The sequence below is a fragment of the Leucopleurus acutus genome, assembly GCF_964270905.1.
Source record: "Leucopleurus acutus genome assembly, chromosome: 7".
NCBI classification, from domain to species: Eukaryota; Metazoa; Chordata; class Mammalia; order Artiodactyla; family Delphinidae; genus Leucopleurus; species Leucopleurus acutus.
The window spans coordinates 4,030,019-4,043,222 of record NC_139150.1 but is presented as its reverse complement, the minus strand read 5'-3'; the positions used below and the strand labels follow the sequence as shown (position 1 = coordinate 4,043,222).

The 13,204-nt window shown below is 45.1% G+C and overlaps 1 protein-coding gene across 1 annotated transcript in view; it reads right to left on the bottom strand.

The window, feature by feature from the left end:
- DDX31 (DEAD-box helicase 31) overlaps nucleotides 1-13,059 on the bottom strand; it is a gene marked incomplete at its 3' end in the record, with an annotated part of 77,259 nt that extends 64,200 nt beyond the window's left edge. The window contains exons 1-6 of the mRNA XM_082843726.1: nucleotides 12,930-13,059; nucleotides 7,750-8,006; nucleotides 7,567-7,642; nucleotides 6,517-6,560; nucleotides 5,136-5,206; nucleotides 4,157-4,221 (exon numbers count right to left, since the gene is read on the bottom strand). Coding sequence (XP_082699852.1) covers nucleotides 4,157-4,221; nucleotides 5,136-5,206; nucleotides 6,517-6,560; nucleotides 7,567-7,642; nucleotides 7,750-8,006; nucleotides 12,930-13,025 — 609 coding nt within the window. The 5' untranslated portion in view covers nucleotides 13,026-13,059. The remainder of the gene's footprint in view (nucleotides 1-4,156; nucleotides 4,222-5,135; nucleotides 5,207-6,516; nucleotides 6,561-7,566; nucleotides 7,643-7,749; nucleotides 8,007-12,929) is intronic.
- Between the last annotated feature and the right edge of the window lie 145 nt (nucleotides 13,060-13,204).

Sequence of the window (13,204 nt, the reverse complement as noted above, 5' to 3'; positions counted from 1 at the left end):
CCCTGTCAAATGGGCAAAAATAAACAGCCGATAGGGTTGATAAAGGCACACAGGAACTCTTATACACTGTCAGTGGGAGTCCAAATTGGTGTAATTCCTTTGAAGATCAATTTTGGTATTATCTACCAAATAAAAATGCAAATTCCACCTATAGGAATTTCTCAAAAAGAGAGACTCACACGTGTGTATAAAGAAGTTGTTTAACTGCTTTGTTTGTAGCAAAATGTTGAATACAATGTAAATTCCACCAACGAGGGAATGACAATAATTTATGGAACATACGTACAGTGGAAGACTACGCAGCCATTAAAAAAACAAGGCGGGTCAACACGGTATTGGTAAGAAACCATCCCCAAAACATATGAAGTGAACAAAAGCAAGGCACAGACAATCATGCACAGCAAGCAACCATTTGTGTATCAAACAAACAAAAACTTCAACGAAAGGGGGAGGGGAACTATGTATAGTCAGATCTGCTTTATATGCAAAGAATATCCTTGGAAGGATTAAACAAGAGACTGGTGATAAGGACCATCCCATCCTGAGAGAAGAACTGTGCCACTCAGGGCAAGCGGCAGTAGAACGACTTACTTGTCACTGTATATTTTTTGGTGCTCTTCAAATTTTTTTAACATGTACATTATACCTACAAGTAACAGTAACAATAATAGAAGAAAACAAAGTAATCTGACAAGGGCCAGGAAGTCAGCGGTGCCTTGCATCTCCCAAGTGCTCAGACACTTAGGGAATGAATCGAATACGTTAGTGTAAAAGCTAAGCACAGATTTAGCAGCAAACTAAATTACAAGTACGGTTTCCATATTTTGCATAGGAAGCGTTTACCTACAAGGAGAAAAGGATTTGGAATTCAAACTACAGCCGTCTGTACTCAACATCGACTTTGCGAGACTGCGCTGAAGCCGGGCGAGGAACAGTAAACATGTTAGTACAACGGTATCAACACAGCAGTGTTAGAGATTCTGACATTTCAAAAGGTGTTACTACACAGAGAAGAAAGACCAATCAATTCCTCGCAGGGCAGAAGTGAGTGAGGAAGGATGGATGGGATGTTAAAAAAAATCAGAGCCCAAAGAGCTGAAAGTGTGAAAACACAGAAAAGCAGTCCATTTTCATTCCGTCATCTGAAGTAACTGAAGACTCTGCTGGTGCCTTGAATTTGCTGCTCCCTCCAGATAGGTTTGTTTTACAGGTCAAATCTGTTTACAATGAACTCCAAGGGCCTGTACTGAGCATCACTTGAAATAAGTGAATTAAATTTGGGCTTGTTAAATCGTCTCTACAGAATATTCCGATCTTCAATAGAACAAGCTGTTATTGATATTAAAAAATACTTGAGTAAATAAGAACAACGACATGGTTGGTTAATGCTCTGAATCTAAGCAATTCAGAACACTGCCCTTCAAACCAGCCACACGTCCCTGTTGCTGACAATGACGGTGGAGACTTAGGGAGCAGGTATTATCACCACCAGGCGCTTGGAAGCAGGTCTCAACTCTCCCCGTGCGCTGACTCCCTGAATCCTCCTGGCAACCCCAGGACACAGGCACCGCCGTGATCCCCCACGAGGCACACTAGGCTGAGGTGATGTGCTAACATCACACTCAGACCCAGGATCTGAGCAGAGCCCCTGCCATGCTGTCCACCTGAGGAATGTAATCGCATGTCTCCTGTCCTCCGTTCACGGATCCAGCAAATGAGACAGCTGGGCCAGAACTGTAGGACCCACGCCAGATCAAATACACGTCCAAACTCTGCAACTTTCCAGGAAGAAAAAACCCTCTACTAGAAGTTCTCCTGGAGTCTCTAAACGGTTGAGACTTTACCACACTGGTCTAATGATTCACATTTCTTCTCTAACCTACACCAGGTACGATGCTGAGGCCCTTGTATGAACCACCGCACTGCAAAGTGCCCAATGGAAGAAAACATCAGTCACCTGCAGGAAACAGAATTCCCACTCACCTGTCTCAGAGAAAACCGGCATTAGTGTGAAAAGTATCTTTCTCATCTCTGTGTGTGTACACATATATATGTGTATATATACGTAGAAGTATTAGTTATGAAATTGCACTCATATCATACATACTGTTTTATAACGGGCCTTTTTAACATGGCAAGAATGCCTGTCAAGTTCACAAACAGAAACTGAAGGAAACAGCACTTTGAATAACTATATAAGGTTCCACCACTTGGGTGACTGTGGAGGATTTATTGGTTTAAAAATCATTTAAATAAAGTTTAAATAACATTTAAACGTATTCATTCTGAAATAATTTCGGGCTTACAAAAAATTGCACAAATAGTTCAAAGAACTCCCTTACACCCTTCTCCCAGCTTCCTTATATGATACTGATTCTCAAAATCACAGTACAATGATCAAACAGGAAAGTAACATTGATTCACTACTATCAGTTAATTTATAGCCTTATTCAAAGTTCATTAACTGACCTATTAACATGCTTTTTCCAGACTAAGACCCGATTCAGGACCACGCAGCATTTAGCTGTCATGACTCCTTCGTCTCTCTTACTCTGGGGTAGCTCTTCAGTATTTCTTTGTCTTTTGTGACCTTAACACTGTTGAAGAGCACTGGTCAGTCACTCTGTAGGATGTCCTTTGACTTGGCTTTGTCTGATGTTTATGATTAAATTAGAGTTGTGCATTTCTGGCAAGAAAACCAGAGAAATACTGTTTCATCCTTCACGCACCTATCAGGAGACACATTAGGCCAACACATCCCGGCACTGGTGAGGCCCCATCCAACCACCTGGTTAAGGTGGCACCAGCCAGGCTTCCCCACTGTAAAGTTACCATTTTTTTCCTGTATCTTCTGGATATATACTTTGAGACTGTGTAAATATCCCATTTTCATCACACTTTAATCCACTCATTTTAGCATCTCTGATGATTCCTGTGTCATTTGCCAAATGATGATGTCCTACAAGTACTCACTGGAATTCTAGTATAAGGAAGGGCTTTCCCTCGTCCCACCTATTTATTCAATAATTCATTTACATCAGCTTGGACTCAATAGGTATTTGTTTTAGACTGTGGGCTGTAATCCAACACCATCATTATTTATTTTGTTATTCAAATAACAGGCAGGCTCAACATACATCTAATTCTGCATGTCGCAACTGAGGAAAAAGTAACCAACTCGCTCATCATCTGTTTGTGAACCCATCTCTCTTCCTATTTCTGATCTCACTGTTTCCTCTCAACTGAGAATAACCAGGGTGTATTTGTGAGATGCTGGGCTGGGTCTGGAGATGACAACTATGCCTACGGAACATGGCAGTCACACGGCCTCCTAGGGGACCATTCCAAGGAACCCAGTTCTGGCCCCTCTGGCCCAGGCGCTAAGTGTGTTTCGCAACTAAAGATAGGTCCTAGGAAATAGTAAATACAAGGCGGCCCAGTCGTCACACCCGCTAATTGGGTACTTACTTTCACTTCTACTATTCATGACAAACCACTGTTTTCAATACAATGTTCACCTTTCTCAGTCAGAAGAGCTTGGCCTCTGGAGCCAAAGAGAATGGAGGTGGAAACCCGGCTCCACAATCACTCCCCGCACAGCCTTAGGAAGTTATTTAACTTCCTCAAGCCTCCTTTTTTTTTTCTTTGTTTTTTAAATCGAGGTAATAATAGTAGTACCCTCCAACTCAGTGGGACTGGGGTAGTTAGAGAGTCAAGAAGACAACACAAGCAAAGCATTCGGCACGATGTCTGACACAGGGGGAGCATCTTACAAACATTCCCTGTTAGAACTACTAGGATGATTGTTACATTTGTTTATATTTATTCTATTCCACTCTGAGCACGGTCTTCAGATGCAACATGCTTATGTAATAAACGAACTAAAAAGAGGCAGGAAAACAAAGCTAAGTGAAAAGATCCTTTTGGTCCCAATATTACTGCTTTGGTTCAGTTTGATGGCTTCTTATGCACTGTGAACAAGAACAGGAAAACATACTTTCTTTTCTATTTTTTTCTCTTTTTTGGCCACAGCACGTGGCTTGCAGGATCTTAGCTCCCCGACCGGGGATTGAACCCAGGCCCTCGGCAGTGAAAGCACCAAGTCCTAACCACTGGACTGCCAGGGAATTCCCAGAAAAACACACTTTCTACTCACCTGTATTTTGGATTTCATTGCTTGAAGAGACTGGACCACAGGGATGCAATAGGCAAGAGTTTTACCTTTTAAAAAAGAACAAGAGCAATCAAAATCACAGAGCCTATAGATGCCAGAGACAGTAAACGAACCGGTACTGCTACCTTTGGGCCGTCCTGAAGTCTGGGGACAGGAAAAGTGCACTCACATCCGAGTGGAAACGGAAGTCACCTGTCTGTCACAACTCCTAGCTCTGCTTTGCAAATTCAGTACTTCTAACAAACCTGCACCTTCAGCCCCTTTAATGTCTAACAAGGGAGACAATGAGACATTTCCGAGGTCACACAGAAGCTCAACTCAATGACTGTCCCTAGAAACTAGAAAACTCCCTCTCTGGGGTCACCTCAACCTCTCAAAGAGGCGTCCGTGGTGCTTTCGTGGTGAGAAGCCAGCCAGTCTGAAACCCCAGAGCTGGTCTCTAAACATCAAGGAGAAACCACGGAGGGCAAAAACCTTGGGCTTCCGCCACCTGAAACGCGGCTGAGCTGGGGGAGCAGAGAATAGCTGGCCCGCCACTAAGAGCACAGGAGGGTCAGGAGAGCAAGGCCAGACTGTTCTGGAAGGCGCCAGAACGATGTTCCGTGTTCTAGCAAAACAACCGGCATCCGATCAGCGTGTGCTCACAGCAAGGCTGTTTTAATACCAGAAGGAAATAGTCATCACCCACTGGAGTGAAGACAGGCAGCTCTGGCCATAGATGGTGGGACCAGGCAAAGCCCTGAGATGGGCTCTGAGAAATGATAGCAGACTTGACTCCTTCCTGATCATTCCTGATCACGGGCCCCACTGACCATCCCCTTCCTTTCAGGGCTCTAATCAGAAGCAAGCGTGGCCGCCCCTCCCCCAAACCACACAGAGCAGCCGCCACCCCGACAGACACCTCACTACACAACCCACCACACGACCGTGGAGGAAGGGCAGAAATCAAATGACAACTGACCTGAGCCAGTCTGGGATCTCACGAGAGCATCTCTGCCTTCCAGCAACACAGGGATACTTTGCTTCTGAACGCTTGGGCCGCCCAAAAGAAAGAGCACATGATTATCTATAAAGTACCACCTGCCCATGTTTACACGCAGAGATGCAAGACACACAAAATGCAATGACCCCAGGCTCTATCACCTGCCGCCTCAGAGGTTACCTAAACAGTCATGGGGAGGGCTGAGAAACCTCTGATGGTTAGAGGAATAAAACCTCAGTTAGATTTTTGGAACTTTTGGGGCTGCAAATGGTGAGGCAAGCCGGAGACTGGCCGTTCTATTAAACTACTTAAAAAGAAAGATGGGACAGGCGTGATGGCAAGCTGGAGCTACCACAAAAGCACACCACACACTCTCCTGCCTTCTGAACCACGGAATATGAAACAACAAAACATTATGGAAAGATTCCCAAGCAGAAGAGTGAAAGGAAGCTTGTGAGCCACACAGACAGCCAGGAACCGCTGTCCGTTCTCTAGAAAACCAAATATGACTGCTACGGACACGGTAAGATGTGTGTCCACGTGTGTACTCAAAAACAAACAACTGAAACAGCAAAGTCCTACTGTGCAGCACAGGGAACTATATTCGATATCCCATGATAAACCACAATGGAAAAGAGTATGAAAAAGAATATATATGTATAACTGAATCACTTTGCTGTGCAGCAGAAATTAACACAACATGGTAAATCAACTATACTTCAATAAAATAAAATAAAAAATCCAAAAGGGTATGGAAATCACTTACATTTGGTTGCTAAGACTGAACAAAAAAATAATAAAGGGGTTCCTTATTTTATTCTTTGATACTCTTATTAATGTTTACTTCTAAGTGAAAGGTGACTTATTAAAATGTACAGAAGCATACATACTCAAAGAAAGGGGGTCACCTCTGCCCCACACCTGTCACCACTCCATTTCTGTTTTCCAGTTGTCACTAACATTTAAAAACTTTTTTCAGCATCCCATTATATCCAACTAAGTATTTACTCCTATCTTGTAGCTGACTCTAATTCTTACTACTAAGAAATGACAAGATAAATTCTGTATTCTAGACAAGTTATTTTCAGGAAGCACAGACAACAGTGGGATCTTATGCAGACCATCTTCTGGACCAGAGATCTCTTACAGTTTAGAGCTGAGGGCAGAAGGGGACGGAGACCCAGTCCCTCCATCTCCCAGGTGGGGAAGCTGAGCGGCTACCCAGCCCTCGAGGGTCAACAATCTGGCCTGTTCTCCAATGCCAAGACACGAGTTTGCTGTCCTTCACAGACAATTCAGATTTCATCTGTTTATACCCACTTAAACCCTGAGAAAATCAAGACTGACCCGGAGCTCTTACCTGGTCATACTAGACATTTTTAAGACCGTATTTATTGTGGAAATCTAGGAGAAAAGACAAAAAAAAAAGAAAACTTTTCTTTAACAAATTTTTTGGTACAAATATATTTAATGCAAATAAGGATGCAAAAAAGGGGAAAATACTGGGGTAAAAATGGATGACCACGATCAAATCAAGTTCCTCTAACCCAGTGGTTCTCAACTGGGGGTGGTTCTGAGCACTGCCTCCCCCGGACCTCCCAATGTCTGAAGAAATCGTTGGCTGTTACAACTGGGGGTGGGGATGCTACTGGCATTAAGTGAATAGAGGCACAGGATGCTGCCATACATCCTGCAACGCACGCGGCAGCGCCCGTGACACAGAGTCCCCATCCCCAGGCGTGCACGGTACCAAGGCTGGGAAACGCCACTCCAACCCGTAGGTGAGAAAGCACGTATAGGTAACCCACCCGAAAGGAGTAGGTAAGCCATGACCATACGAGCCAAGGAAATCCAGACTCCCTAAAAGTGAATGTATGTTTCCCACCTTACTCATAAATAAGGCTGGAACACTCATTCATGGTTTTTCTGTTGGTTTTTTTTTTTTTGGAGTGTCCATTTGTTTGTAGCAAATGCATGTTTAAAGAGCCCCTTCTTCCTTCAATTATTTATAACTCCCTTAACAGCAAGATGCCGGTTCAGTTCCCTCTCCTAGGGTCCCTGTGACATCAGCCACCCAGAATAGCCCTGATGTCGTTATGTATCCAGTAATTATGAGGTGGATTTCAAGTTCGATGTGTGGAGTCTCAGTCCTAAAGTGAATGAGGTGAGGAAAGTCTTTAGAGTTCTTTAAAAAAAGAGGGGGAGTGGGGTGCGGACAGTGAACAGACTCCTAAGTTCATGTGAATGGTCCTAGAAGAGCATCTTAGCAATCCGAGTTCATCCAGGTAACTTGACACAAAAATAACCATTCTTTGATTTTTCTTCTTCCTAGAACTGTCATTTCACAGACACTCTGAATGAACAGACCGAAGAAAATCGACACACCAATAAAACATGGAGGGATACTTACTAGATGTGGGTGGAGGTCCAGGGCCTGAAAAGCATCTGAAGTGAACACTTTTTCTTGCACCTGCTTTACTACAGGTCTGCAAATGACGAACAAGACGCGGGCGTCAGTTCCAAGAAACAAAGAAAAAGGGCAGAAGACACTTAATTCCTTTTATTCTCGAAGGGTGTCTACACGTGGGCATACCTGTGGAGTTCTGGAATCTCAGGGTTGTTTTTAAACAGGGATGAAGTCTTAATGCCCGGTTTCCGTTCCGGGTTTCCATCCCTCGCACCGGCTGAAGACCTCTTGGGAGAAAACGTTTTCTGTGCCTTCCTCTTAAAAGTCCTTGGAGTTTCTTTAGCGGCAGTTTTCCCGGCCGGGGGAAATGAAGTTTCACTCCTCCGTTTCGCTGGGGGGGCCTCACTGGACGCTTGGTATTTTCTTTTGGTGGCTGCCGCTTGCTATATCGTTCCCCAAAGGAAAGAGCGACAAGAGATGCATTAGTCCATGAAAACAGACCTCAGAGTGAAGCCTGACTGCCCACAGAATTGCATCTCTCCCTGCAGAGATCATTACGCCCCATATGTCAAGCAACAGTTTAGGGTCTGCAATCAGATTCTTTGACTCAACCCTTTCTTTTTTCCCCAAAAAGGAAAAAAAAAAAACCCAGAAACCTCAGCTGATCCATCTACTAGACCTCACCAATCATCTTAACCTTCAACTCCACCAAGATAATCAAGAAGGGAGAAACATTTTTCAGGCTGAATTTTAACAAATGGAGTCTGTTTGCAGGGAGGAGAGGACCCACCTTGTGAAGTGTGCAAGCTATGTCAATCCAAATCTCTAGGAATCCACGTACACAAGAACGAGAAAGAGGGGAAATGAATCTTTTCTCTTGCCACCAACAAAGCCCATCGGTGACTACATAAGCTGCATCCCAGCTCATGCCCAGGAAGCGGAAACCTTCATTACCGCTCTACCCCAGAGCGATTGGATCGCTGTCATTCTCTGCCCTCAAGCTGCTCCCCCAGACTCAGATGGCTTGGAGACGATTCCTCCTCCCAGTTTCCATTCCAAATGAGAATTCAGCTCCATCCATCACCTCTATCACAATTACTTCCAACTCTCCTCGCCTTTCCATTCCCTGTCTGATCGCCGAGTACAGGCTACAACATGAGACATTTTCTTGCCTGTTGCTTCTCATTTCCATGACATGAATGTTGTTCAATGTATGATGTCCAAACTTCCCCTAGGAGAAGTTCATCCAATTCCTCTATTTTCCTTGGCCTTCTCTTCCAATTTACATTACACATGAATATAAAATATCCTGTGAGTAGCTAGGAATTGCTATTCTGGAGTTCTGGTTTCTCTTGGAATATGTTATTTTCCTCTTGGCTTGAAATCATGACTTCTGTGTACACATCAGCTTGCTTTAGCCATGACTGTCAGCTTTTTTTTTTTTTTTTTTTTTGCGGTACGTGGGCCTCTTACTGTTGCGGCCTCTCCCGTTGCGGAGCACAGGCTCCGGACGCGCAGGCTCAGCGGCCATGGCTCACGGGCCCAGCCGCTCCGCGGCATGTGGGATCCTCCCGGACCGGGGCACGAACCCGTGTCCCCTGCATCGGCAGGCGGACTCTCAACCACTGCGCCACCAGGGAAGCCCGACTGTCAGTTTTTGACTAACCTAGCAATAACAATAGTTCTTTGTTCCTGGCAACCCTAAGGGCTCCTATAGCTAAGTAACTCGATACATACAACTTCAAATATTTAGTATTAATATTTAGTATTAATGAAGTAGGTACTGACCTGCTTCATTTTACAAATTTTACAAATTTATTTTTACGAAGTCCCAAATTTTCAGACTAAAAAGAGTTGAAGTCAACTTCCAGGTCGGAATGAAATGTGCAGATCTTACCTGGTTACAGACCCACAGGCTCTTGGAGCACGAAAAGGCCCAAAGGCCTCTCCCCCCAACGCATGTGTGGACTTCCCATCACCAGACCCCCTGACAGGTGGCCCTGCAGCTCCTGCCTGCGCCTCCTCCTACTGTCCTCCATCCCATGAGGCAGCCCATTCTGTCCCCAACCAAGTTCTAGGGGCTGGGAAGCTGTTTCTGACATTCAGGCAAGACCTGTCTCCTAGAAGATCCATCTACTAGTTTGCAGTTTGCTTTCTGCGGCAACTCTTGTATGTAACATTCCTTCATTCATCACAGCACTCCTCGTTTTCCTCCTTCTTTGGACTAAATATCCCAAACAGGACACAAACTTTAGATCCCTTACCATCCCGGTCACTCTTTATTCCCATGTCAAGTTCTCTCTAAAGGCAAGTGTTCCGAATTAAGCACAGTATCAGGCAGGCTTTCCATTGCTCGGCTAAACCTGAAAACGTGTAATGAGAGCTACAAAGCCCTTTAGAATCTAACCTCAGCCCATCTCACCAGTCTCAGCTTTACCCTCTGCTGTCTTGGACTTTCTTAAATCCCTAGAATGTACCAAGCTCCTTCTCTCCTCAGGGCCTTTGCACATGTTACTCCTACACCCATGTCCCCAGCCCTCCCCTCACACTCATCCTTCAGATCTAGGGCTACCTGCTGCGTCCTCAGAAGAGCCTTTCCTGACCTCCTCTCTCCACCTGTCAAACCAGGGTGCCTGCTCTTGGCTCTCCTGGCACCCTTATTCTCCTTTGCAGCACTCGGTAAAATAATAAATAGAACACATAATTCATTGTGTGATGTCTGTCTTCCCCATTAGATTGGAAGAAATGGACAAGCCTGTCCCAGGCTTGCACTGAATCCCCTGCACAGGGGGGAGACCACGTCTGGCACAAAGTAAGTGCTCAATAAATAATTGTAAGATTAATGAATAACACGTGGTGGAATTATCCTTTCCCGTGATCTGGATCTATTCTATTTGTTAGTTCCCCCGCACCCCACCAGCATCCACAACACATTCATTTAAAAAACTGGCCACCGTCAAGTAGCTTGGTTCTGAAGATACAAAGGTTAGACAAGCCCTTGAAGAAGTCACAGACTAGCGGAAAAGACAAAAGTGGTAAATCGCAAATCTAAACCTGTATTTGTACTACAGAAGAGGTACAGACAAAGGGTTATTTGGGCACAAAACATGAAGTAAGACTACCATGGCCCACAGCGAGGGGAAGGGAGGCAAAGGTACAGGAATGCTTCATGAGGTGGCATTTGAGCAGAGAAGAGCAGGGACACATCTGGATCTTCTAAAAATAAGCAAGTGCCTGAGTCTGCTCCCCCACCTGCATAATGAGGGGATTATGGCAGGTGACCTCTAGGGTCCATCCCGCCCTACCAGTCTACATGCCATGTCTTTGATATTAATAAACATATTCAGTAGTTACTATACACCAGGGAGTATGCTAAATACTTACATGAATGATGTCATCTATCCATAGGGTACTGGCATCATCCCATTTTCAGATGAGAACACAGAGAAAGAGAAGTGACGTAATCTGCCGCAGGATCACTGAGGGATCAAGGCTTTGCCCAGACACTAGTTCCACGCCCTGGGTTCCTAACAACAATGCTACAACACCATCTAGTAAATGTATCCTGTTTGGTTAGAAAATGTATCCTGTTTGATTAGAAAACATCAGGTATAGTTTGATCCCAATTTTGTTCTGCTTGTTTTCCAGAAGGATATATACCACAATGTTACCCAGAGTTATCTCTGAGTATGACAATCATGGGTGGGGTTTGTTTTTTTTTTAATCTACTTTCCAAATTTCCTACAATAAATGTGTATTTTTTTCTTTTATTTTCTTTTTTAGAAAAAACATTCTGCATAGCATTAGATAGAGAATAATTTAAGCTGTCAAGGTCTTTCCAAGTCCAGTGTATGAGCTACTCAACCCAAATTCAGGCTACTAGCAAATCTGATCAGCATATACATAATTCTCATTCAAGACATAAACAAAAATGTAGGTGCAGACAAGGCCACTGCAGACAGTTATCATCACCTGATGAATATCCTTTTGACACAGTGGTTCAAGCAACCATAAAACCAGATAGCTGACATTTATTTATTCAACTCACTCCACAAAGTGTTACTAAGTGCTTTCTATGTGTTAGTTACTAGGCATGTACATGGCACAAGCACCCTACTGACCTCCTGATGTAGCAATTCTATTACCCAAAATGGAGTCAATATGACTTTTTTTAAAAATAATTGACATGTATTAAGTGCTCCTACGGGCCAGAAAACGTACGGAGTCTTTATGTATATTATTTCCTTTAATCTTCATAATAGCCTTATATGAAGTAGAAATTATTGTTCTCATTTTATGGATACGAAAATTGAGGATCAGAGAGGTGAAGTAATTTCTTCAAGGTCACAGAGCTAGCATGTTGCAAGGTCAAATCCCAGGTCTGTCCCACTCCAAATTCCACGTTCCCAACTGGCTCGCTGGTACCGATACTTCCCCGCCCCCTCGGCATAGATGCAGCTACAACAACACCCAGCTGAAAAGTCCTTACAAGCCTCTAAATCCTGAAGTTGATTATCGCTAAAAAAATCCAGACAATAGCCCAGACAGTGGGTATGAGCTGATGTGAGCTTATATGAACTCAAGGAGTTTCAGCGTCACCACATTGGTTGAAAGGAACTGAACTGAACTTTGGCAATTTTTCAATGGCATTAAGTGATGCTTGTTCGAGAACCGCCCCCCACCCCCCCCCCACACACTTTCCTTGGCACCAAACTGTAACCTTCCTGGTCATTAAGGCAACATGATTTCCCAATAGATTTCTGCCCTGCAGCCCTCCTCTTTCCTAGGAGCTAAGTCAACCATCTTAAACTAATTTTCAGCTCTGGCTTGGGTTAAATTTAAGGCATCTTTTTCTTTCTCACCTAATGAGGGGATTATATTGATGAGTTGTATTTTCTTTCCCCCCTTCACTGCACGTGGATGAAAATACACCCGTTTTGAAAACTCTTAAAAGAAATTTCTAGTCTCCAGTCCTCATCGCCGAAACAAACGACCCTTAGAGTCGAGGAAGGGCGGCTGAAAAAAGTTCAGAGATGCTCTTGGTAAGTGACAAGCTGGGCCTCTCGCGCGAGCGTCAGTTCCTAACTTCCCCGAGTGACAGTCTCAGATCCCTGCCTCCAACTAGCAGCCCGCGCCAGCCTCCCGCCCGTCTACAGACGCTCCGCTCCCTCCAAGAACGTCTCCGCAGAATGGTGTCCCGGTCTCAGACACGTGTTACTCAGCGACTCCTCCAGGAGCTGCCCGATATCTGACTTTCCCCTCTTAACTCCGCAAGTAATTCGAACCCCGACTGAGAGGCAAGGCAGTAGGTGCCAGCGCGCCGCGGCCCCGGGTGCGAACGAATCCGAAACCGGGTCAGAACTCACCCGCCTCGACTGGGCTGGGCGGGGTCTGGAGGACGTCGTGGGGACTGCGGCCCGGGACTCGGGAACATGGGGAAGCACTCCGTCGGCTGCTGCCATGCCGGCGGAAAGGCGAGTCGAGACCTCGCGAACCAGGACCGCCACTCCGCTCCGACCCACGTGAGACGTGCGCGAGGACCCCGCGTAGCTGCCCCGCCGGGTCCTGCGCCCGCGCGCCTTCCGGGTCCCGAAGGGCCCGCGAACACACGGCCCCGCGCCTCTAGAGATCGAAGCCGCGG